Below are 23260 nucleotides of genomic sequence, written 5' to 3'. Positions count from 1 at the left end.
AAATGAGTAATTTCACCTTTTCCGTGTGTTCCCTGCTAATGTCATCATGCCTGTTTCAGCATAATGCTTGCTTTGATAACTCTCAGGAAAAAACTACCACATGTGTTTTCACGTTTAACCAAAGTAGACAAAAGCATTGTGCTTTTGCACAAGTTGTGAATAGGAACTCATCTTATTTGATACAGAATATATAATCAAACATTTGTGGCATGAAATGTATAATGTATTCATGATGGCATTGTGGTATGTACCACTAAGTATGAAAATGAACTGCTGTCTTAGCTCAACTGGTAGAGCACATGGTTATCATCCATGTAGTTGTGGGTTCGACTCCCACAAATGGCACTGTAATTTAAGTTGTCAATGCCATATTATAAGGTTATTTACAATTTGGTTTCATCTTATATTTGACTTGCAATGTTCATTATGGATTTGGTGCTAGCCGACCTCTAATCAAGGTGTATTAAGAAGGCATTGGGGAGAACGTCATACTGATCGAAAAACTAGGTTTGCTTCGAGTGTAATAAATTAATATCAATCGAGTTAATCCCACCATGAAATTCTATGCTAGCGGGTGACATAGTGATGGATACCTCTATAGCGATTTTTGGGTGATTAGGTATGCTAAATTTTTTTTTTTGCGTTCTCAGAGATTAAATTTTGTTAATCCATTTACTTAATCGTATTTCAGGACTAATGAACACATAGAAACTCATGGAAAAATCATGATGGGTGAGTTAAAAGAAAATTTAATGTTGTGTATCAAGAGAAACCTCAAAAAGAACCCCCTACAAAGGATAATTGAGAAATACAATGTAGGTGCAATATGAAACTTTTTTCTGAGCTTGAAATATTTCCCTTGCTTTTTGTTTTTGCTTCCCCAGTAAGTTATCAGTTCAGGATCAGCACTACCAAAAACAATTTGGCCGAATTTTGAGTAAAATCGTTAGAGGTTAAAAATGTGTTTTTATATTTGGGTTCCATGAATTTTATTGAAATTCGTATGAAAGAGTGTACACACGTGATTAAATTTCTATGCTCAGGTAAACCTTGATGGAAGCAAAGATCAATGCTGCACAAAAAAGGATATGACCTACAAAAATTTAAACAATATAAATACTGAAAAAAGAAAGTAGAATAGTACCACATTTTTTAAAATTTTGTTGCATGATTTTGATCAGGTTAAGCACTGTGATAAGATCCATTGTACCATTGGAATTTTACTATCACATGGTAGTAAGATGTTGTGGGCTTATTTGAAGAATGAAAATTTCATCGAAAATGAGGAAAACAACCGTGATTTAACATTCATGTAAATCGACAAGGATATGATTGCATTTTTTTCGGAGATTGGGACATAGAAAAGGTGTGTAAATAACAAGCATCATCGATTTTTCGCTAAAGGTGGGTCTGAACAGGAAATTTGCAAATATATGATATTCGTCCATGACAATATGCAGAAATTAAAATCAAAACAAAAATATAGGCAACGACAATTTTTTTTTTTTTTATGCTACGGCATAGGCCCGTCCTGCCTCCTGGAAGCGTAGCCACCGGCTTACTCCCTACTGAGCAAACTCAAACTCGGCCCGTCTGAAACCCATGTTAAAGTTAGTATAATTACGTTTGACGGAGACTCGAATTGCTGACCTCCTATTTGAGAGTCAGACTCCTGGCCAACTGGGCTAACCCCTGATGGTTATAGACAACGACAATTTAAACAACGTCTAGAACGGATAATCCTAGCCGACGTACAAAATAATCTGGACTCGAGAAAGAATACAACTATGCACAACAGTTGAATGTCAAATGAGTGAATCTTGAAATTCATGGACATGTCAAAAACATATTCATTCACTTTTGGAAGTAGTATTTGTCGGATCTAAATTCTTTTGTCATCTTAATCAATTTACATTTCTGGAAAGGTATGTTACAACTCCGGTTTATATTAGTCATATTATCGTGTCGTTCACCGGATTTTTGGTTGAGTCAAAAGACATTAGAAATTGCTTGGACATCTCCAATAGATTTTGTATTATTCTTCTAATTATCTACCCTATTTTTTTTAATCGATAAAGAATTTGATGCTGGCGAGGTTCGAACTCAGATAGATGGTACCATCACGCAACCATTTTAATAATGTACTACAATAACATTGGTATCATTTACCTAATTATTGTTTTGGTAACTTAAATACTTATCTTGATCAGGCCGTTTTATTCTACATAATAGATATCCTGGATTGTTTTTTAAAATGTAGACTTATTGATTTCAAACCATGCTTAAACTTGCATGTTCTAATTTATTAGATAGAAACGCCCAACATCATCTGCCTAATTCATATTATACTTTCATTGACATCTTTCACATGTGATATTCAAGTTTAATCCATTATCACCATTTAATTATCCTAGAATCAACAAATAAAGAGGCCACCAGAATTATATTTTTTTTAGGAAATCACCAATGAAATACTTTGATAACATAAACCGAGTTATATTAATTAGGATACTTGGATAACATAAGCATTATTAATGATATTTTAAAGTATTCCCACGGAACTTACCGAGCTCCCGATGTCGGATTACATGACAACATAAAACTAACCAGAGGTTGAGTCGGAGCCCGATGATACCTAGTATTCATCATATGGATTAAACTATCAACATCATTCATTCGAGAACTATACGTCCCAGTAGACATGTTCAATTCATGAATCCTATAGAATTTAGCAATCATGCTCGACTGAACAATACTTAGACTCATCGTCTAATCAAGTCAGCGACTGCCTAGTCAAATACACGTATGCTTTGCAGACTCCACTTTCAGGAGACATCAATCATGTCACATGGGGGTTATTAATTAGTGTTTTGGTCTGGCGGCCTACGGCACGTGTGTTCATCCATGATGAGAAGTGTGAGTAAATCGTGCAAACAGTTGAGGGAGTTATCAAAGTAGTGGGTGGAAAATCAACCAAGTCTACGCACGACATGGAACTGGTTAAACCACGATTTTCCACTTTCCCACTCTTTCACTCGAGCAACCGTCACACTTACTGGAGATCAATGTGTCTACTATTCTGGCAATATAAATAAGTCTCTGAATCCACAATTGAAAATAAGACAATGTTCAAGAGACAATTTTTCGAGCAATCACTCTCAAGAATTCCATCAATTGATCAGAACTTATTCGAACTCAACATGTCATAGAAACTTGCAGAAACCTTAAACACATTCACAATCCTTGATCATCATTGATCTCGCACACTTCTCAGCTTCCCTCCAACAGATCAACCCTCTTTCCTCTTTGTGACCGAATTAACTCTGGACCGACCATTGTCTTGGTTTAGACTGTAGTCCTACAGATTTATCTCTCGAATTCAAAGCACTCCCGTGCAGTGCATATTTTGAGGTTAGGCAGTTTGCTCGGTTGAGGAGCCTCCGTCACTCGGTCGTCTCTCCATTCCCTAAAAAACCAGCTAATCGTTTTTCCCCATCTACAGAAATCCTTAGAAGTATATTCACAAAGTTTAATCGTGGAGAGATCAATACTGCAATTCTCAAAATAGTTTACTCCTCTTTTATCAAGAGTTAAGAGGTTAACCTATGAGAACATATGAGATATCTTGTTCTAATCACCATAAATATGATAACAAAGAACAAATCCCACAAATTAAGTAATACATATATGTAATCCATGAAGATTAGGTATTGCGTATCATCTTCCAAAATAAAATTTAATTAAATAAACTGTAAACATGCAAGATGATAGTGTTAGAGCAATGGTCATTTGATCCACAAGTTTTTCTATCTCCACCTTGTTGTCAATGTTAGTTGATTAAAACTATATTTTGATTTCTAGTCTATTAAGTCAAGTCTCAGACTAGGTTAGATTTTGGTAGTTAAGTATCAAACATCACCCTCGAAGACTGAAGATCGACGAAGAAATTTGAAGAACTTCATCAATCAAGTATGTGAAGACTGGACCATTGTAATTACTCACTATCTTACCATTCTATCTTATGAAACTATGTCGTATGACTACTAGTAGATTTACAAAGAAGAAATTTCAAGTCAAGCTTGTCTTGTTAAATATCTCGAAATATAATGCAAGCATAGATGTTCAAAGGTCCTTAACAATATCATTTCGAAACAATTTATTGTTCAAGAATTAATTTGTGGATCAATTGAAAATTATCCATGCAAATGATTTTAACATTTGAGAATGTTTCAAACATCAAATGAGAGAAATTTATAAATTTTGATATTTCGGCTCAGGGTAGGTTGGTGAACCACTTCGAAAACCATAGATATCGGAGTTTCAGAAATACAGGGAAAGTTGGTGAACCAGTTTGCAAACCGTAAGTTCAGAATCACGAACCGTGGTAATTTGAATTTTTCATATTGGTGTAAAAGGATAACAGTTGGAAAACCCGGTTCACGAACTGAGTCTATCTGAGTTCTCGAGCCGAGTAGGGTTGGAGAACCTGTTCACGAACCATAGTACCCTGACTCTTGAAATTTCCTGACGGTTCACGAGCCGTTTCACCAACAGTCCCAGTAAAATTTAACATATGCTCAAAAACTTATTTTTTAAATATGTTTAGCATTGCTATGACACTCTTAAACACCTCTAAGATATTATTGATCACTAAAATACTTTTCTATGTGTATCATGGTTAGATTTTTAAGTGTTTAAATGAATATCAAATTGCTTATACATAAGGCATATTTTCTAAGAGAACAATCATTATGCACGGTTCTGTAACCGGATCATTGTGTATATTTTCTATGTAGTTTTAAGACAAACTTCTCACATGCGTACCTAAAACCTTAATTAGAGTTTCATCTAAATAGAAAAAGAGTTCGCTTGAATATCAAATTATCATAGATTGAATTCTAAGCAACCCTCAGTCTTGAAAAACTATAAATAGAGATGCTCTTTCAACTGGAAAATTCAATCCCTGACACCTGTCATAGTTGATAACTAGAGTAGTCCGTCATTGACCTAAGTTCCCTTTGTGAAATGTTACTAGGTTTACGACCAAAAGACTTCACTTTTGGGATTCGTGAAGCCATGTCCGATTATCGTTTACCTTGATAGTTCGTGTATCCCGATCTTTCTTTTATGTTATCGAGGTTCTCGTAATCTCTTTCAGGCAAGATAGATAGTAATCGCAAAGTTCTCTTCATCTCAGACTTTACAATTCATGAAGATAGATATTTGAAAACTATTCTTAATTGATAAGTTAAGGATTGTTTCTGAGAGGTGGTAAATAATCCAGGGTTCTAATCTAAGTGAGTTAGTATCCAGGATTTGTGAGGTTTTTTAGCTTGGTCTATTGCAAACAGATTTCCAAGCCTTGATCTTTGATCTAAATGGAAATAAAATAGGCTTATCTATTAGAGGTAGATTGATATTAATGCGTGTCGTAAGTGCAACAAATTACTCAAAGTATTTCCCACTAATTAAATAATAATATAACGGTAGTAAGGATCTCCCACGGAAATATGTGTAATTGATATGTTATTTAGTTCAGCAAAATAAGATAAAAGATAAAGGGAGATTGGATTAAATTAAAATAAAAAGAACGACAAATAAAAGAAAGACAATGAAGGAGTCCTTCGTTGTTACCAAACGTTAACTCTCATAGCATACTTATCTATATTTTGTCAGAATCATTCATCACCAATCGTAAAATAACGACTAGATCAGTGTTATCCCCAAAACTCCTTTTGTCACTTAACACGGAAGTTCTCGACTACCAGAGTTTATCCAACGAACCGCCAAGTAATAGATCACTCAAGATGTAATCCAATCGAATGCTTTAAACTTTGTAAATTTAGTTTGATCCCAGTAGTAGAACTCTTAGATCAAGGTCCACTTGTTGATGTTATCTTCACTCGCAATTGCTCCATAAAATCCCTCTACAAGGTCTCGCGATGTCTACTTGTGTAGAGAGTTATTCGACGATTACTTATCTCCTAGATTTTACTAGAAATAGATTGATCAATAGAGTAATCGAATTGTACACTTGAGTAATTTAGAAAACCAATCATAAACCCTAAATGTTGTAAAAATAACGATGATGATTAAAACTTCAAATAGATTTATACAACTAATTACACTTCACGTCTAGAACATTGAATTCATCCTTAATCAACAAAGGTTTAGCTACACATGATTACAAAAGAGAATGGGTTTCCCCTAAAGGGGTAAACCCTAGATTTTGATATAGGATTATAGTATGAGAGATATAATTGTGTTTCTAAGGTGTGGAAGATGTCTTCTTAATATCTTGAGGGTCTTCTTATACAGTGCTCACGTAGTCTAGGGTTTGAATCTTTCCGAGACCGCGTATCCTTTGATTTAGAAGCCCAAACTCGTGCAAACACCTTAGTTATGGTTGGTCTCAACCCGGTCATAACTTTGGCAATAAAATTGTCTCAAAATACCCGTAGTTTTGGTTGGGTCCGAGTCTCTTGGACCTGGCTGTAATTATTCATGTACACTTTTTGTTTTTCGCCATTTCGGCCATAACTTTCTCATACGGTGTCCGATTGACCTCATTCTTTTTGAAGTTGCATTCGTATCGTCCTCCTCTACAAGATGGTAATGCCCAAATTTTTTATTATTCACTTTATTCTACGGTTAGATTGGACCTAGTCGTAACTCCTTATGCAAATTGTAGTGAGAATTCATCTATTTTACGGTTAGGTTTGGGGATGCTTTTCCTAACCGTAAATCTTCCTGGAACTTGTATCCAAGAGTTGTCTTTGCACCTTACAACTTGTTCTTTTCATGTCCGAATGAACTCCTTTTCCCTTCTTAGCTCCTTTTAACACCATTTCCATTTATTTCGGATTATTCACCTAAAGAAACAAAAAATAGAAAAGAAGAGTAATACAAAGATAATATGTAAGAATCATAGCAATTATTAGTATGGATTTGACACTCTAAACATGTAAATTAAACACATATCAAATTTCCACACACTTAGATTTTCCTAGTCCTCGAGCAAACCGCCTAACCAAAAATACAACAATTCCCTTTCATTGAGGATATGGTTGCACTTAGCAAATGAAACAAGCCTTTAAACCCCTAGGTGTCCCTAGTGGACGAGTTATACTCTCGTGAGGGATTACAAGAGGTATACCCACAAAACCTTCTCCAACTTCAAAGCATTACAAAGTCCCAAGCATCCTCGGACCTAAAGACTCTCAATCTAATGGCAAGATTTCAGAAGCACAAGAGAAAATTCAAATATAAAATGCGATTAATCAAAGGAAGTATAACCGGTCAACCTATATACTATGAAAGAATTTAGGTTCGAGAGCGACCAGTAAACATGATAAATGTATCATAAGCAAATTGCAGATGTGATATCAAAATGTTGGATACATGAAACAGTGACACTTTTATATTTCATAGTATTATAAATAACGTACATTTAGGTATTTTGGGTTCAACGAATATAAATTGAAGAACCCGTTTAGAAAGAGAAATCATCTTGATTGGGTTTAGGAGAAGTTAGCAAAGCAGCATAAAGTCGTAATCTATCTTCTCCTAATGAGGAACACCGCGACAACGGCCTTCTAGGCCGTATGAATGACAATGATGTGAGCGTCAACCGATGTCTATACCTCCTCCAAGCTAATTGAATCGCAACAGCAGCCCAAGTTCTCCACCCGGGAGAGTAATATCGTGCACTTCTCTTCACTTTCTCGTTAACGAACGTATATCTAAAATGTTGTGTCACATATTTAACATCTTCAGCTTCTAAACCAAAAGCTTCTGTTGTTTCGAGGGTCACCAATGATGACGACGAAGGAGGCAAACGATCTATAAATGGACGTCTAAGGCACCATGATAATAGCTCATCACCACTGAAGTTACCTGGACCCAACATACAACAACTCTTTACTCCGTCTCTCAATACTTGACTACTCTGCAAATGTCCTCTTACTACAAATAACATTCTTTGCACTGGATCACCTTCTTTTGTTATCTACACATAACAAGAACACTCAATTATATCAGGATTATCTTTTAATCTTAAACTTTAAAATAAAATAAAATAACGGATTATGGGAGATGATTAAGTTTGAATAGATGTTTGTCTACCGTTTCACCCTTCGGGAAGATGAGTGATTTCACACGGTCGCATATGTTCTCGAGAACCAAGTCATCCATATGTTGAAACAATGGCACCTGAAAACTAATTTTTATTAGTCATTTGTTCTATATATATGGCTCAGACAATCTGCAGAATAAACAAGACACCATTAGAATTCAGCATTCATAATTGGCTAACCCATTAACTCTATTGGGTTTCATCGTAGAACTTGTCTAATGAGATATTCAAAATCAGATTCGTGCACATGAGGCGTCATCATATCATATGTGCCTCAATTCATCAAATTGTAAATGGACAATGAGACATTTTATCAAATGAAAACATCAAAGCTATGTTCACATATTCAGTGACCATGATAACAATGATAACTGATAAGAAACCTATTTTGAGGCATACTAGATTTTTTGAGGCATACTAGATAACACCAAAATAGGGTCACTAAATAAAAAACAACATCACCCCTCATCCACCATTTTTGATAATGGCATAACTACCCTTATATAATTAGTGTAAATGATTATGATTAGAATTGATTAATTATGAATTTTAAGGATTGATTAAACATTAAATTATTAGTGGTGAATTAGTAGAAAAATCTAGTTTATGTGAGAGAGTTGGGATTTTTGAGAGGAAGAAGAAGAAGTGAAGAAAAAAATCTTGGGTTTTGACTTTTGAGATTTTAGTGATTAGAAGTGACCAAAATGTGTGATTCAAATCAGAGGTAAACTTCTATCGAGGTTTAATTTCCTTTTATAAGTTGAATCTGCCAAAAAAATGAATTTTTAAAACCCAGATTTGCTGACCAGATGCACAGTTCGGCTGATAACTTTTGAGCCGAACCTTTGTTTTTTTTGAAATTATACCTAGGTTCGGCTGATAACTTGTCAGCCGAACCTAAGTATAATTTCAAAAAAACAGAGGTTCGGCTCAAAAGTTATCAGCCGAACTTCACTCAGAAACTGAATCATCCACTAGGTTCGGCTGAAAATATTGTAAAGTCGCATTAGCCGAACATAGTGTTTCTCTAAATCATACACTAAGTTCGGCTCAAAATTGATACTGCAAGATCAGCCGAACTGATCTTCTGAAAACCATAATTTCATCTTTGAAATCATATTCTACCGATCAAACAAAATAAAATCAATCAAAAACAAGATGGGTTTGTCACGCATACATTCTAAAATACATCTAAGAGCAATTGAGATTTGGATTTCGCATTCCAACATCGCTCACTTCGATTCGTGTTCCTTTGTTTGATTAATTTCTTTATTGAATTGGAGTCCTAGATGTTTAAGTTTAAAGTTTATTTTGATTTTTAATTTTAGGTTTTTTGAGGATAAGGGAACTATGACAAATTGAAATTATTTAGGGATATATAGGTAATTATACTACCTTTAGACACCCCTTATAAACCCATCCTAGATAATATAATGGATGAGTATGCCTCAAAAAAAATGAGTATGCCTCATAATAGGTTTCACTGATAAGGGTGGTCAATGGTCGGAACATTTAACTAGGCCCATTCCAATTAAGCAAGCAATGGGCCTAACCTTTGTTATACTGTAGAAATGTGATGTTATTATCATCATATCATGAAAGGAATTTCTGATTTGTTCAGAATGAAAACGTTACCTGTCGAACCAAGTCTAAACACAGATGGTATTTGATGTCTCTTCTGAGACCTTCAGGGAGGTTAGCAATCATCTCACACTCATCGACACCTCTCATGGCTGCCCATCTTTGACGTTCATATTGACGTACTCTGTGCTTGAACCCTGGTGGCAATTTTCTCCGTCTCATCCACCACTCCATGTTCCTCATCTTCAGTTGCATTGTTTGTTTCTTGGATGTGGTTGCATGCAAAAATACCTGTATGTATTATTATATACAAAAATTTAATTGGTGCTATGTAACTTGCGGCATTTGATTGGTGATAGTATAATGTTACATACTATTGGCTATATGTCTTGGCAGTAGGCAGTCTAGCTCTCATGTTTCAGAATTATTAATTAATGATTTACCTTAATATTTCCAATCAACATAGTGACCAAAATGAGCCCACTGGTTAGAATGATGATATTGAAGACGACTTCCAACCATTCAGTTGTGCTCTCTAGGTTTCCAAATGTGCTGAAGACGATGATTGCAGACGAAAGAAGGATTATTACTCGATTCAATCCCGACCAATGAAAAAAAGTAGGGAAAATGATATTAAGCACTTATAATAATTACCTCAATGTCATGAGGCCCCAAAAGATGGGGAAGAGAATTTTTTCCAAGCGGCTGTTATTAGTAACCAAAGGAACAGTCCATTTGTAAGCACCATAACTAAAATTATCGGCAGTGTCGAGACACATAAAACGAACATGCCTGTTTTCACCCCAACCCAATCTTACTTTATCTCTTAAGACCATTCCACTTGTACCATAATAAACAGCTTCCTCACATGATAATGTCCTTAACCCACATCCATCTGTGAGTCTACATTGTTCTTTCAGACATTTTGATGCCCTTTGAAGCCCTAACAAGTACCAACATGCACCTGCCGCCTGTTGACATATTATCAATGGAATGATGAACTCAGTAGCATGCATGTCTAGATACCGATATAAAATTAACATCAAAGAAGAAGCAAGCTAGCTAGCTAGTGTTGAAAGGCACTCACGTGTGATGCAACGAAATAAGCTATCATGTTCAGTGCAATTCCCCACCAAACGGTTCCGAAAATGTAACCAGAGAAGTTTTGTGTGCGACGTAGAAAACAAACAGAGTGATAAATCTTAGGGAGATACTGGAACAAGAACATGATTAAGAATATCGTCATCACCATTGTGGTCGATCCTTTGTCCAAAAGAGAGGGTATTACTACCCATAACACGACCTGTGTAAATTAACTTCGTTAAATAAACCAAGGATAAGATTAAGACCGTTTGTCTAAAGCTAACCGGCCATTGAGACATTTTAAACACTTGCAACAAGATGCCTGCTGCTGAAGAGTCACATGAGATCGAATAATGCTTGGTTAAACCTAACTGAGATACTGACAACATTATTCTCTTGTTTGCTTACTAACTCTCCATGATATAAAAACAAAATATACTTGCAGGTAGTACTTACAAAACTTTTTAGGATTTTAGCTACCTATCTCTATCTCTCTCGAAAAATTCTCTGGTTACAAGTACGTACTCTTTTGACAGTTTATCAAACTTACCTCTATCACAAAAGTTGCCTTTTTTCTTTCGATTTTTTTTCCTTTCCGGAATTGGCCGCCGGAGTTGAGGGTTATATTGAAACGCTAGAATTTAACTTGGAACTCTTTTAGCGAGTAAATATTTTTCATTTTGTAAAAATTATGCACCGGAAGTTTGTGGTCATCCAGCTAACCGTTGTAATTAATGTGTGTATGGAGTGAGATCATCGTGGATGTCACACTGCCAGATTTTCTCTATGCGGCCCACGAATATTATGTTTAACCGTTAAGCATGTCTATTTTTCAGCTAACTTCCGTCAGAACTTAAAAGCAATGCGGGGCTGCATAATAAAAGCTGCAAAATGCAACCTGCAAATACATTTTCTTTTGGAACGACAAACACATTTCTTGCGTACATTAGAAAAACATCTTCAACCTTCTTATCAAGTTAACAATCATTTATTAGTTATCACCCCTTTTCAACTCTTCAATTTTCTTGATTTAAAGTCAGGAAATATCCACCATAAAATGCGACTAATACCACTAATATCTTGTTAATTATTTTTTTTTTAAAACAAATTAATTTAGGGTTATATATTCACCTTTTTCCAAAAAGTATCATGATTCATGAAGAAATGAAGGGTTAAAAGATTAAATAATTACTATGATCGCAATAAATATTACCTATCTGACTCACCTGAGGAACTGGAAGGATGACAAAGAGATCAAAGAAAAACCCCTTCTTGGCTTTCAAATACCGGAGAGCTACAGATCTGTTAGCATTCACTTTATGATGAATTTCATTGCTCTCTCTTTCTAAACCCCAAGTACCTGAATACGATCTTTTAGCCATTTTAAGTTGTAACCACATGTTCCAAACATGCAAAGCATCAGTCATGCAACGAAGAACAGTCACAGTAATGGCAAACCATCCGTCTATGAACAAACACATACAAGTTTCACTTATCGATAACGCGTAAAAGAATAGAGGATCTACGAATAATCCTGTTGCACATACTAGTAGGAAAACTCTATTCCATTCTTGTACCCATTTAGCTCTTGGATCTAAAACTCTTCCTAATAATGTTCCAGATATACTGCTTTTATTGTTCTTGCCGTATCTTTTCTTATTTCGTCCATGCAAGTTCTTCGGTTCGTCTTCTTCTTCATCTTCGTATTCATCATCTTCTTCTTCAATTTCTAGCTCGTCTTCACTAGTAGTAGTATCAAAGCTGTTAAGGTTGTAATGATGGTCATGAATATTATTTGGAGCATTATTTGATGTTTCTCCAACTCTCATCTCCATGAATACTAGAGTGAGAGAAGAGTTTGTCACAGAAGGGTGTTATTGTTTTGTGGGGATATTATACTGATTGATTTTCATTCAAAAATGAAAATCAGGAAGGGTACATGGATGGAACTTTAGTGAAGCTCACAATAGGACACTATCGTGTACAATGACATAAATAACCTTGAGTGAAATTCCAAACCACTACTCTAATCTGTCTCATCATCTGTTGGGATTTGGTGCAATGTAGAAATGCATGAGATCGATAGATGAAACATGAAACTTAACTTCTACAGAAATATTCTTTGCCTTCAAAAGAGCTATTCTTTGATGTTGCTGATGACTTGTTGTTTTATTAGACCTAAGAGATATTCTTTGCAGTTGTTGTTGTTTTATTTGATTTCGGATATACGAGGTGATAAAATTTTGGTTAGGAAGTTCATATTCAATTTAAGATAAGACCGAGTCCTATGCAGACTCCAAGCAGAATTCAGTGCCATCGTATTTAATTGGTTATGTACTTGAGTTGTTAACAAATGACCCATTACCATGTGTGTTAAAAATTTCGTCCCTATTGAGACAACTACTAATATAATGTCAAACTAAAAGATGATATTGCAATGTCAAGTTAACACTCTTCAAACTTCAAAGTTCATGCTCTTTGGAGGTTTGATTTTTGGCCACTTTTGAGCGTGTTGGACCTCTATAGATATATCACCGTATGGATCTTGTCTTTCTCCATGTGGGATTATCTTTTGCTATCACACGTGTGACTCACATGTGGGTATTGAGCCACACAACTCCAACGGAGCGGGAATGGTTCGGTCATGTAATTATGTGATGCTAAACATTTTTGCAGGTTAACAATTGTTTTGCATCTAACAATGATTAAACATGTGACTATGTGATGGTAAACGAGTATATTGTCGTACTCTTTTTCGGTCAAGGGCAATATTGGAACTGTAATGCTAAGTATATAAGGAACAATGACCTTATAAGATGAAAGCCTGGCCATGAAATGAAGCATAAGGTTGGCAAGAGTGGGATATAAGCATCTCTCTCGGCATGCCAGGAAGAGTTGAGGAAAGGATAAGTGACCAATGGAGCTGATGTTGGGTTGCAGTTTTTTTGGGGAGTCAGTAGTGGTTTTTACAAGGATCACCCATTTTTGTTCCTACTCTATAAATTCGAAAAGCCGATGTTTCGTTGAACCTTCCTAGTTTTTGTTGGTTTGCAAATAAATGACTTAATCATTCTTACAACAACATATCCCAACTCCCTTCTTTCATAATAGGACTGCTAGATAACCAATAGCCACGCAAACGATAAACTCGTTCTCTCTCTCACTACATCTTCATTCTGTCTGCCTGTCTGTCTGTTCACCAAGGTCCCATCCCATGGTGCAAATGGGGGGTAAAAATGGAAGAAATACAATTTTATTTTTTTGTTTTACGGTTGATGCAGCATGGTATGGTTTGCATATTCTTAGAGTGTGATATTTACCAAACGTACGTATTCCAGGTTATTGATATTTTTTTGATAGGTGAAATCTGAAATCGTAATCCTGATCCTTATGACATTTAGTTGGCATTTATGCTTATGCCAATCTTATCATAATATTTATGATGGAATGGGTAAGCTGCAAACTGAATACCTCCTTCGCAATCATATAGTTGTTTTGATTCAACAAAATTGGTTAAAATGATAAAAATCATCAATTTCTGGGTGAAATGGACAATTAGATTTTAATACTGTTTAAATGGACAAAAATGTAAAAATAATCAGGATGTAACCAGTTTCGTGCCCATTTTCAAATATTTTTCTTATTTTTAATTTACACAGAATGTATCTAATTTCATCCTTGTTATTATTTAAATTTAAACTAGGATGAAACTGGTTTCATCCTAACTATTTTTTTTTTGCCATTTGACCCAAACTATTTTTTACTCGTCCATTTGAACAGTGATTTAAAAATATTTGGACAAATGATTCATTTTCCGTTTTGATTCTAGGACCACCTAAACCCTTCACTATTTTGACATATCCCAAACCACGTACTTTTTTTTTTTCTTTCTGCATTTATTTTTCTTCTTTTAATCCGTAATAAAAAAAAAATGGAGTGCCGAACAAATTTTACGAGAACATGAAAGAGGCAGGGAACAGTCCTAAAAGCTCTAGATGCCATCTTTTACACCCTTAAATGTATGATTAGACATGCATCCAGGAGGCAGGAGGTGTATGAAAACTAAAAGGTGCAGGTCAAACGTGCAATGAAATGCCACAAATATACCCTGTTTCGCATTAAACCCTTGAACTCACCATGCATACTCCGAATATAATCAAATCTAGAATAATTAATTCACGGCTAAATTTAGAATTGATGAGAATCAATAACTGCATGCATTATTGAGGCTCTAGCATCAAATGTGCTATCTCTGCTCTGACTGAGATGGAGATGATCATGAGGTCCCCTATTCTAGCACAGTATTAAGACAGATCATTCATCCGTCAAACAGTACAATAATGTTATGGTCTTTTACCACAGGATTTTTCTTTCAAACTACTCAAACTAACATCACATCTTCTAGTTATACATGCATTTCTTTTCTTTTCAATTTGTTAGCAAACCCCATTAGTACCTCGGATGCTCCAATAATTGCACTGTGTCTGCTTCCGATGCACAGACGGACGGTGCAACCATATAATCTGTCTGCCATCAAATTGTTAGTAGTATCAAGAATTAACTTCAGAACACATATATTTTAGCCTATGTAGTCTCACCCCGTCCGATGTCTGTGCTGCCCAGCATTCCTCTATGTCTTTTTTTTTGTTCTTGAAGAATTCCCAAACACGTGATGTTTTCTGTTTATTGTAAAGTAGCTAGCTTCTTCAACACTATGTACGGAAGGCAAAGCAAAAAAGTTCATTGGAGGTTTCTGAGGTTAGAGAGCACATACAACAGAGCTCAGTCAGACTCACGAGTCGCACTTTTGTATGCAAAGAAAGAAGCTACTCAGACCTGACATATCAATGCAAGATTGAGGAATAGTATCAGCGATCTTTGACATAGACATAAATCAGCTATTCCCTCCTCTCCCCTAATCCAGATATTGTCATACTGGTTATGGCCATAAAAATAAAAACCATACCCATAATTCAATTCGGCAATGCTATTCAACAGCTTTAATGCTCCCCACTTTCCTCCCTGATGAGCTGTCATCCTACGTGGCGAAGAAAAAAACCAAAGTGACGAAGACACCTAAGTTTTAATGTTTGACCAAAAGCTAGGCAGGAACATCAAAATTTTGAATTTCTAAAATTTGGAATGGATTGAAATAATTCATCCCAAATCTACCTTTTCTCCTTCAATTCTGTGAACATATTATATTCTTTTTTCAAATCTACCTTCTCTCTGTAGTTTTTCTTTCCATTTTCAATATCTGTAACGAAGAAGATTAGTGTGGTATAATCTGTTGGCATAAATGAATGATTATTAGATCAACCAACTTGATTGATGTGCTAATTTTGAATCTATATTCACGTTCTACTCGTTAGTTCAAAAAATGGGTTCATTTAAATTTTGTGTTATACTGAGTAGAAGTATTTATTTGTTATGCTTACAAGGTGTTTGCCTTATTTCTAAATGAGAATGGAAAATTGTTAATTAACAGAGACTGCTGTTGATGGTTTATGCGAAGTGTGATTGTGATTTCAGCCTTTCAACGAGACTATAGTCAAAATGGTATCTCCATATACATTCAAGCTTACAAAAGAGCAGATGAGCGTCATTTTTTTAGCTCTCTTCTTACTGAATTAACAACCAACTATAAGTTGACGACATTCTTATGAATTTGAAACAACACATCCCTTATGAACAAGCACATCCAATTGAATTTTATGTCTTAAATTCACCCCGGTGACACTGAATCTCAAACTAATCATAGAAAAATGGGGATTAATCAAACCTTTAGATCTTTTAAATACCGATGCTATCATTTGCAGATCAAAAATGACAATTGTAAGCACAAACAACATTGCCGAGAAGCTGAAAAGCATTCAAACGTATTTGTATGTACACACATATATATATATACCAAAATATTAAGCGATATATGCAGCAAAGCAATTTTCATAATTACAAAACACGCTCGAGCTACATGGTTACCAAAATATACGCGACTTCATAGTTTGTGGATGATTCTTTTTTTTCTGCTTACCCTCCAAACATCTGCATATTAAGCGTTGTGTGTGGCAAAGTTGGTGCTGACCCTTGCACGTGAAAATAACTCACATCATTTAGCAGTCCTCCGCAATGAGGGTGTGGATGTGGATGCAGATGCGGATGCAGATAGAATTCCCAAGGATGGTACATATGCACTTGTTGTGCTACTCCATTAGCTTGATACATAGGATCTCTTGGTAGTCCATTTGGTGGATACATATGAGCGGGCTGAGCTAGTAATCCACTAGATTCTTGTTGCGGCACAACCTATACAATTCCAACCATATTGGTTATGACATTGTGAAAAATGATAAATACGAAAGAATAAAAGTAAGTTTAACATTATTCACGAGAAAAGTGGCTGGCTTACCTGACACTTCCGTCTCCTCTCGAGTTGGTAGTTCTTTTTTCTTTATTTTTGTTGTCTGGTGGTCTGCCTCTTTTTTTAGTTGGTGGCGCAGACACATCAATAGCTACAGGCACATCTTCATTACATGTATTCACATCATTGCAAGTTGTCTTCTTGCTATGTTTCCATGTTTTTTTATATGTGTTACTTCGTGGTCGGCCTGGACGCTTTATATGTTTTGGATCGAGTATAGAATCATCTATTACAACATCCACAAAGGCTTCAGGAGAATCTTTCTCTTCCCTTTCATTACACTCACTAGTGGAAGGACTCTTTGGTTCAATATCAGGCTTCTTTAACATCTCCAATTTCATGTCTAACAATAACTTAATATCATTGAATCATGTTCCGAGTTTACTGCTCTCTATGCAACCTCACTAAAAAGAATGTTCAAGATGTTGTAACGATCACGCTCAACGGTATTTTTCCAAACCCCTACATTAGTTCTCATACTTGAATGGGACCTCTTCACATCTGTCATCCATCTTCTTTTTATGTACTTGTCAGGTATCAAATCAATCCCATGACGGATTAATATGTTAAGTGCATGTTTACAGAGAATCCCCTTAAACTCGAACCTCCGACAACTGCAGGAAACCTCGCAGTCATTTGCAATAAAGATCACATCAAAGTTCATTAATTTCTTAATTCGTTGATCATCAATCCCGTCAATCCACACACTTTCATGAGTAACATACTTAAATGTTCCAATAGGATCCTCTTTTTGTTCGATAATTTCACAATACATTTTCGAGGTTAATTCGTCTTGAACCTCTTTGAACTTTGACATAGTATACATTCCTTGCACCTGTTTTTCCATTTCATAGTAAGTTGCAGTAGGAATCAATTTGGACAATGATTCTGCATCGGCCTTGGTTTCTTTCTCCACCTTATCCCTCGTTACAAGTTCATTTTGCTCTATAAATTGTTTCAAAGTTGAATTTTCTTCTTCGATTTCAGTTATACGCATCTTTACTCCTTGTTTAGCTAATTTCTTGTTCTTCACCAAAGAGAGAATAATAATACAGAAGAGAGAACAATAATACAGAAGAGAGAATAATAATATAGAATATTTTTCAAAATTCAGCACTTTAATTTCCCGCCTACTTTTACATGGCTTCTGCAGTTTGGTTTTCTTATCACCACGTATGACGACAGCTCATCAGGGAGTAAAGTGGGGAGCATTAAAGCTCGTCGAATAGCATTCGAGATTTTTCTAAAGAATATACCCTCGGATTCGTTATTTAATATAAAAGCCATATTATTTGTTTATAACTTAGCTGCTGTTCAGACAAAATATTAAATCAAGGAGAAGACAATTTTGGTAATAGTTTCACTCTGTCATAAAAAATAAATCAAGTATCAAGAACTGTGAAAATTCGATCTTTTTAGTTGGAGACTATTTTTCTAGTAACTTATGTGTGTTCTCAAATACGACTTGAGTCCCTCCCGAAAATGAACCGTCTCATCCAGTCAGACACCACCATCGTCCTAGTACGCCAACTTACTTGCTTGCTGAATTTCACAGGAAAGAAAATAACAATATTCAGGGAATTGAATAGCAAAATTTAGTTTGCATTTGACACATTGGATAGGTTTCAACTGCAACACTTCTAGGAATTGCATAAACATTAGAGTGTTCAGTTTTCATAAGTAAAGGATAAATGTGATCAGTGCAGTTTCTACGAAGATGGATGGCTTACCTTGCATAAACAGAATACCAAAGCCACTGCGAACTGTGACCAATCGAAACCCAATCACCTGGAAGTTGTGCTGCTGTTTGCTCTCCTCCAAGTGGAGCAAACTGCCCCAAATGTTTGTACCTGTTATAATTTAAAAAAAGAAAAAAAGCCAATAGCATCAGAATATGATACATATGTTGAAAATACCTTAATCCTAAACTAGGAGTCTCACGACAACTCAATCAGAATTGAATACAAAATGTGGCAAGACCAGTCGACCACACAGGGCAAGGAGTATCTATAAGGATGTTAGATCATACCTAAATGGATGGAACCTGTGACGTCCTTCACCCCTGATTCTAGGAGGGCCTACTGGATTCTTTTCGCGCTCAGCCATCTGGTTGAAACAGTTAGCCAGATATACTCCTTCTTGAGCAGCAACCTACAAATACAAAAAAGAAGCACATTTACATTATATATATATGAAGACATTTGGGTTTCAATGTACTTCTGCTTCAAATTAAAGACCCGCTATAGCCATTGAACACTCAAAACTCACCTGACCAGTTGCAGGAAGCATTTTCATCTCTGAATCTACTTGGGAAAGAGCTGACTTGAACTTTTCAATATCCAACTCAGTACTATTATCCTTCCCTTCCGAATCTTTCAGAAGATCGGAGACACCTTTCAACTTTTTATTCTTCAAATAGAGCTTCACTTGCGGGTACCTTTCACAGATATCGGTAATGACATCTTGGAATTGTTTAACAGTTAATTTACCAGAATTATCTTTGTCCGCCTTACTGAATATCACCGCTATGTCTTCCTAAGAATCAGAAAGCAACAACAAGAGAACATAATAAGAAAGAGTATGTGAATTGAAAGAATGTACATTATTCATAAACCGATAAAATCTTGCAATATTCATAGCACGGGAAAATGGAAATAAGCTAAAAGGTAGCATAATACCATGATTCTTCGCTGATTAATAGATGCACAATCACCAAGGGCATAAATGCAATCACTTCCCTGGACTCGTAGCCACTCATCAGTTGCTAAAACACGCCTGGTAGTCTGAGATAAGTATGTCCGTCCATTAGTTCCTGAATCAGAAGATATAGCAAAAACATCGAGGAAATATTAAAATAAGCTGGACGTTGTAGAGCACATACCTGACCAATCTGCTGCATGAATTCAGAAATCAAAGGTCGGGTTCCGATACCAGTTGACCAGACAGCCATTCCGTAAGGTACTGAAGATACCTCTCCACTTGACCTTTCTTTTGTACGAATGGCATTATTAGTTACTTCCACGACCATAGACCCGGTCTTCAGATCAATAACATCTCTCTTGAACTTCTCTTCAGCAAAAGCAGTGATTCTCTTGTCAAACCTGCAAATCAGAAATAAAAAAACAATTTAAGTAATCTGCTGTCAAATATTTTCCACCATATACTCTAAACTAAATAGAAATCTATGCACTCTTACATGGTCAAAATGTGATCCCCTGCCTCAAGAAGTGTGATTTTCACAAAATCTTTAACTTTGGGATATAATTTGCTTAAATTTTCCTTGACGAAGTCATGAAGCTCTGCAGCAAACTCCACACCTGTTGGACCACCTCCAACAACTACAAAATGGAGGTGCTTCTTCTTCTCTTCCTCACTTATATTGGGAAGGCTGGCTTTTTCGAAACAATCAATCACACTCCTGCGGATTCTCTGAGCATCCTCTACTTCCTGCATGAAGATTTACTTGGTTAGTTTCTTCAAAATACACTTTTAGAACCACATGTTCCAATAACATCTCAAAATGATAACTTTAAGTCCAATATTGTAGAAAAGACGAATCAAAAGTTACCTTCAAGAAGTGGCAGTTCTCCTCGACACCCGGAGTGTTGAACGTATTTACACGAGCTCCCACTGCTACAATCAAGTAGTCATAATCCATAATAATTTCTTCCTTGTCTTTTGATTCCGACTTTTGAACAGGCCGACAGTGTACCTTCTTGTTTTTTGCATCAATCTTAAAACATTCAGCTTCCCAAAATGTAGCTGACGCTCCCCTCTGGAATCAAATAAAATCAAGGAATACATGGTTTAACAAAATCAATATTTACCTCCTGATGGCAGTTAAACTGCAAAAATGTTGAAGGCAAAAAATTAAGCGTATTGGTCATCTAATGTGACATACAAAAGAATGGATCAAAATTGTTGCAAGTCATTTACCCGCTTAATAATGTTGCGAATTGGCTCGACAATACTGCGTGCTTCCACTGTGCCACATGTGACACTTGGTAATAACGGGGTGAACGCAAAATAATTGCGAGGTGCCACCACCTGAACATCATAGGAGGCTAAATCAAGATTCTTCAAGTAACTCGTGGCTCCCCATCCAGTTCCAAGCACTACAATTCTTTTCTTTTTGGACTCTGAATCGCCAGTCACATGATGGGACGAGTTTGAACTAGAGTAGGCCAGAAGACTACCACCACTGCAATGACAAGTCAAAGTAAAAATGAGATAGTAGAACAGAGCGAACTAAGGTAATCATAAGTATCCAGCTATATCTTCTACCAGTTAACTATTCTATCAGTTAACTAGTCAACTACCTACATATACAAGTAGGTCGATGGAGAAAACTCAAAACTTATTCATGCATTTGGTAAACTATTTCAGAATTTGTGTCAACAAAACAATAAAAATGTTATCCCAATACCAAGCTTTATATCAGTGAAATTGCTGTGTTGATAAATCTACTGCCTGGATAACTAGTTTTCGAGGATGCATACATCAATGACTTTTTAACTCACTACAAAATCAATAACTAGGTACCTGATTATATATTTTTAGTCTCCTTTGATTTCCGTAAATCCTTCAACGAGTAACTAAGAGCAGGATATGCAATCTACAACCTAAAAATCATACACAACACAACAATCCCCTTCCTCTACACACCATGAACACCCCTTATTTTTACAAATTAGATAAAAAAAAATATTTCCATGGACTAACGTGCTGTTCATTGTTGAACGATTCCAACATTGGAATGCCTGGAGTCTCTGGACTCCTGATGCATCTCTACCCAAGATTAATATGGACCTTCCACTCAGACTGATGCAATTGAGGTTTTGCATCCGTCTCAACATGTATAATCAACTTTAAAAGGGCTCTGCTCTAAGACTAGAAACAAAAAAAATATATATACGGAAGGGACTTATTTATTTTTTTAATTTCTGACTTCTGACAACTACTTTTACGATCTATTCTAAACTTCTGAATCGCTAGCACGATTCAGAAGTTTAATGAAACCTAAAACGTATAACCAATATTACCACAACAAGAAAAATAGTACGATGAAAAAAAATCTTCAAATCTAAAAAAAAAAAAACAAACATGGATTGAAAGTTAGTATTGATCGCAGAGAACCTGACTGCGGCTACAACCAGTAACTTGGAATAACGAGGATGATCTTTATAAAATCGAGAACCTTTCTCAACGAATGATGATAAGATTCTCATTGTTTCAGATCCTTTGAGGTACAAATCCAAAGAACCTTTGAGAGAACCCTATATGTAGTTTTTTTTTTGTGTAACTGAACTACAACGCAATGCCTTTTAAGAAGACAAAAGCTGGTTGTGCCTTGTTATTATTTATGACACGATCATAAGATGGATTCTTTCTCTTTTTAGTTTCCAATATTTTAAGGAAGAGAATAAGGAACGGACAAAAATGGAGATCTCCTTCCTGTTTTATAGGACACAAGCAAGTAAAGAAATGACACAAGTCTTACCCTTATATGGGAACTTTGAAAGAGATTTTGGAAGAAAAAGCGTTTGACTTTTGCGTAAATTTCTGAATTTTTTTAATTGAGCTTGGACCGTTGATTTAAGTATGTTAGCTATCAAATATTTCTCGTCTGTCGGATTCGGATCTTATAAAATCTTCCCGTCTTTCACTTTCTTGTTTCTTCACCTTTTCTCTTCTGTTTCACAATTAGTTCTACGAATGATTCAAGAAGAACAAGAAATAGTGAGCTTTAGACCTCGAGCTCAAGCAAGATTGTGTTCGTCGCATACTAGATCTTTTCTGGTACATTTTTCTTCCATTTATTATGGAATATTTTGTTGTTTAATCTTTCTCTATTTTTCCTCCATTTTTGCAGAGGAATCTTTCTACACCGTAACCTCTTAGAAATTTCAGCAATAGGGGTTTATGTGCTGCATTGATCTTTTTCAGTCGGACTCAAACTTGTTGACATCCAAGTGTTAATTCAGCATTCTCTTTTAACAATTTTTTGTTTTTGGTGTTGTGCTTTTGTATGGCAAGCAATT

General features: G+C 35.7%; 2 protein-coding genes and 1 non-coding gene across 4 annotated transcripts; 1 reads left to right on the top strand and 2 right to left on the bottom strand.

Moving 5' to 3' along the window:
• Positions 1–272: 272 nt before the first annotated feature.
• TRNAD-AUC lies at positions 273–345 on the top strand. The gene has a single exon. It is a non-coding gene; the product is annotated as a tRNA-Asp (tRNA).
• A 7015-nt stretch (positions 346–7360) lies between these two features.
• On the bottom strand, positions 7361–12763 carry LOC113318663 (cyclic nucleotide-gated ion channel 4-like). 2 transcript variants are annotated; one of them, XM_026566866.1, is made up of 7 exons: positions 12025–12754; positions 10803–11018; positions 10370–10686; positions 10159–10267; positions 9770–10006; positions 8125–8211; positions 7361–8008 (listed from the first exon to the last, which is right to left on the bottom strand). In XM_026566866.1, the coding sequence occupies exons 1-7, from the start codon at positions 12631–12633 to the stop codon at positions 7493–7495; spliced, it is 2091 nt and encodes a 696-aa protein (XP_026422651.1). In that variant the 5' UTR covers positions 12634–12754; the 3' UTR covers positions 7361–7492. The 2 variants fall into 2 exon arrangements, with proteins under 2 accessions (XP_026422651.1, XP_026422652.1); XM_026566867.1 differs by lacking the exon at positions 7361–8008 and having other exon boundaries at positions 8133–8263; positions 12025–12763.
• A 5726-nt stretch (positions 12764–18489) lies between these two features.
• Positions 18490–22586, bottom strand: LOC113317619 (external alternative NAD(P)H-ubiquinone oxidoreductase B3, mitochondrial-like). The gene is made up of 10 exons (XM_026565773.1): positions 22356–22586; positions 21156–21420; positions 20788–20994; positions 20416–20666; positions 20101–20320; positions 19898–20002; positions 19488–19754; positions 19249–19370; positions 18950–19069; positions 18490–18761 (listed from the first exon to the last, which is right to left on the bottom strand). The coding sequence occupies exons 1-10, from the start codon at positions 22445–22447 to the stop codon at positions 18674–18676; spliced, it is 1737 nt and encodes a 578-aa protein (XP_026421558.1). The 5' UTR covers positions 22448–22586; the 3' UTR covers positions 18490–18673.
• Positions 22587–23260: the final 674 nt, after the last annotated feature.

This window comes from Papaver somniferum, chromosome 10 (assembly GCF_003573695.1).
Source record: "Papaver somniferum cultivar HN1 chromosome 10, ASM357369v1, whole genome shotgun sequence".
Taxonomy (NCBI): Eukaryota; Viridiplantae; Streptophyta; class Magnoliopsida; order Ranunculales; family Papaveraceae; genus Papaver; species Papaver somniferum.
This window is presented reverse-complemented; position numbering and strand designations above follow the sequence as displayed.

What these genes read in the sequence shown, in the direction of transcription:
- LOC113318663 (XM_026566866.1), bottom strand. Translation starts at nt 12,633, where the DNA reads ATGGAGATGAGAGTTGGAGAAACATCAAATAATGCTCCAAATAATATT. An exon ending in TGGGGCCTCATGACATTGAG is followed by an intron (nt 10,268 to 10,369) that starts GTAATTATTATA and finishes CATCGTCTTCAG; the next exon opens with CACATTTGGAAACCTAGAGA. An exon ending in TCTTCCCGAAGGGTGAAACG is followed by an intron (nt 8,009 to 8,124) that starts GTAGACAAACAT and finishes TGTTATGTGTAG; the next exon opens with ATAACAAAAGAAGGTGATCC.
- LOC113317619 (XM_026565773.1), bottom strand. Translation starts at nt 22,447, where the DNA reads ATGAGAATCTTATCATCATTCGTTGAGAAAGGTTCTCGATTTTATAAA. An exon ending in TCATGCAGCAGATTGGTCAG is followed by an intron (nt 20,003 to 20,100) that starts GTATGTGCTCTA and finishes TACTTATCTCAG; the next exon opens with ACTACCAGGCGTGTTTTAGC. An exon ending in TTAATCAGCGAAGAATCATG is followed by an intron (nt 19,755 to 19,897) that starts GTATTATGCTAC and finishes TCTGATTCTTAG; the next exon opens with GAAGACATAGCGGTGATATT.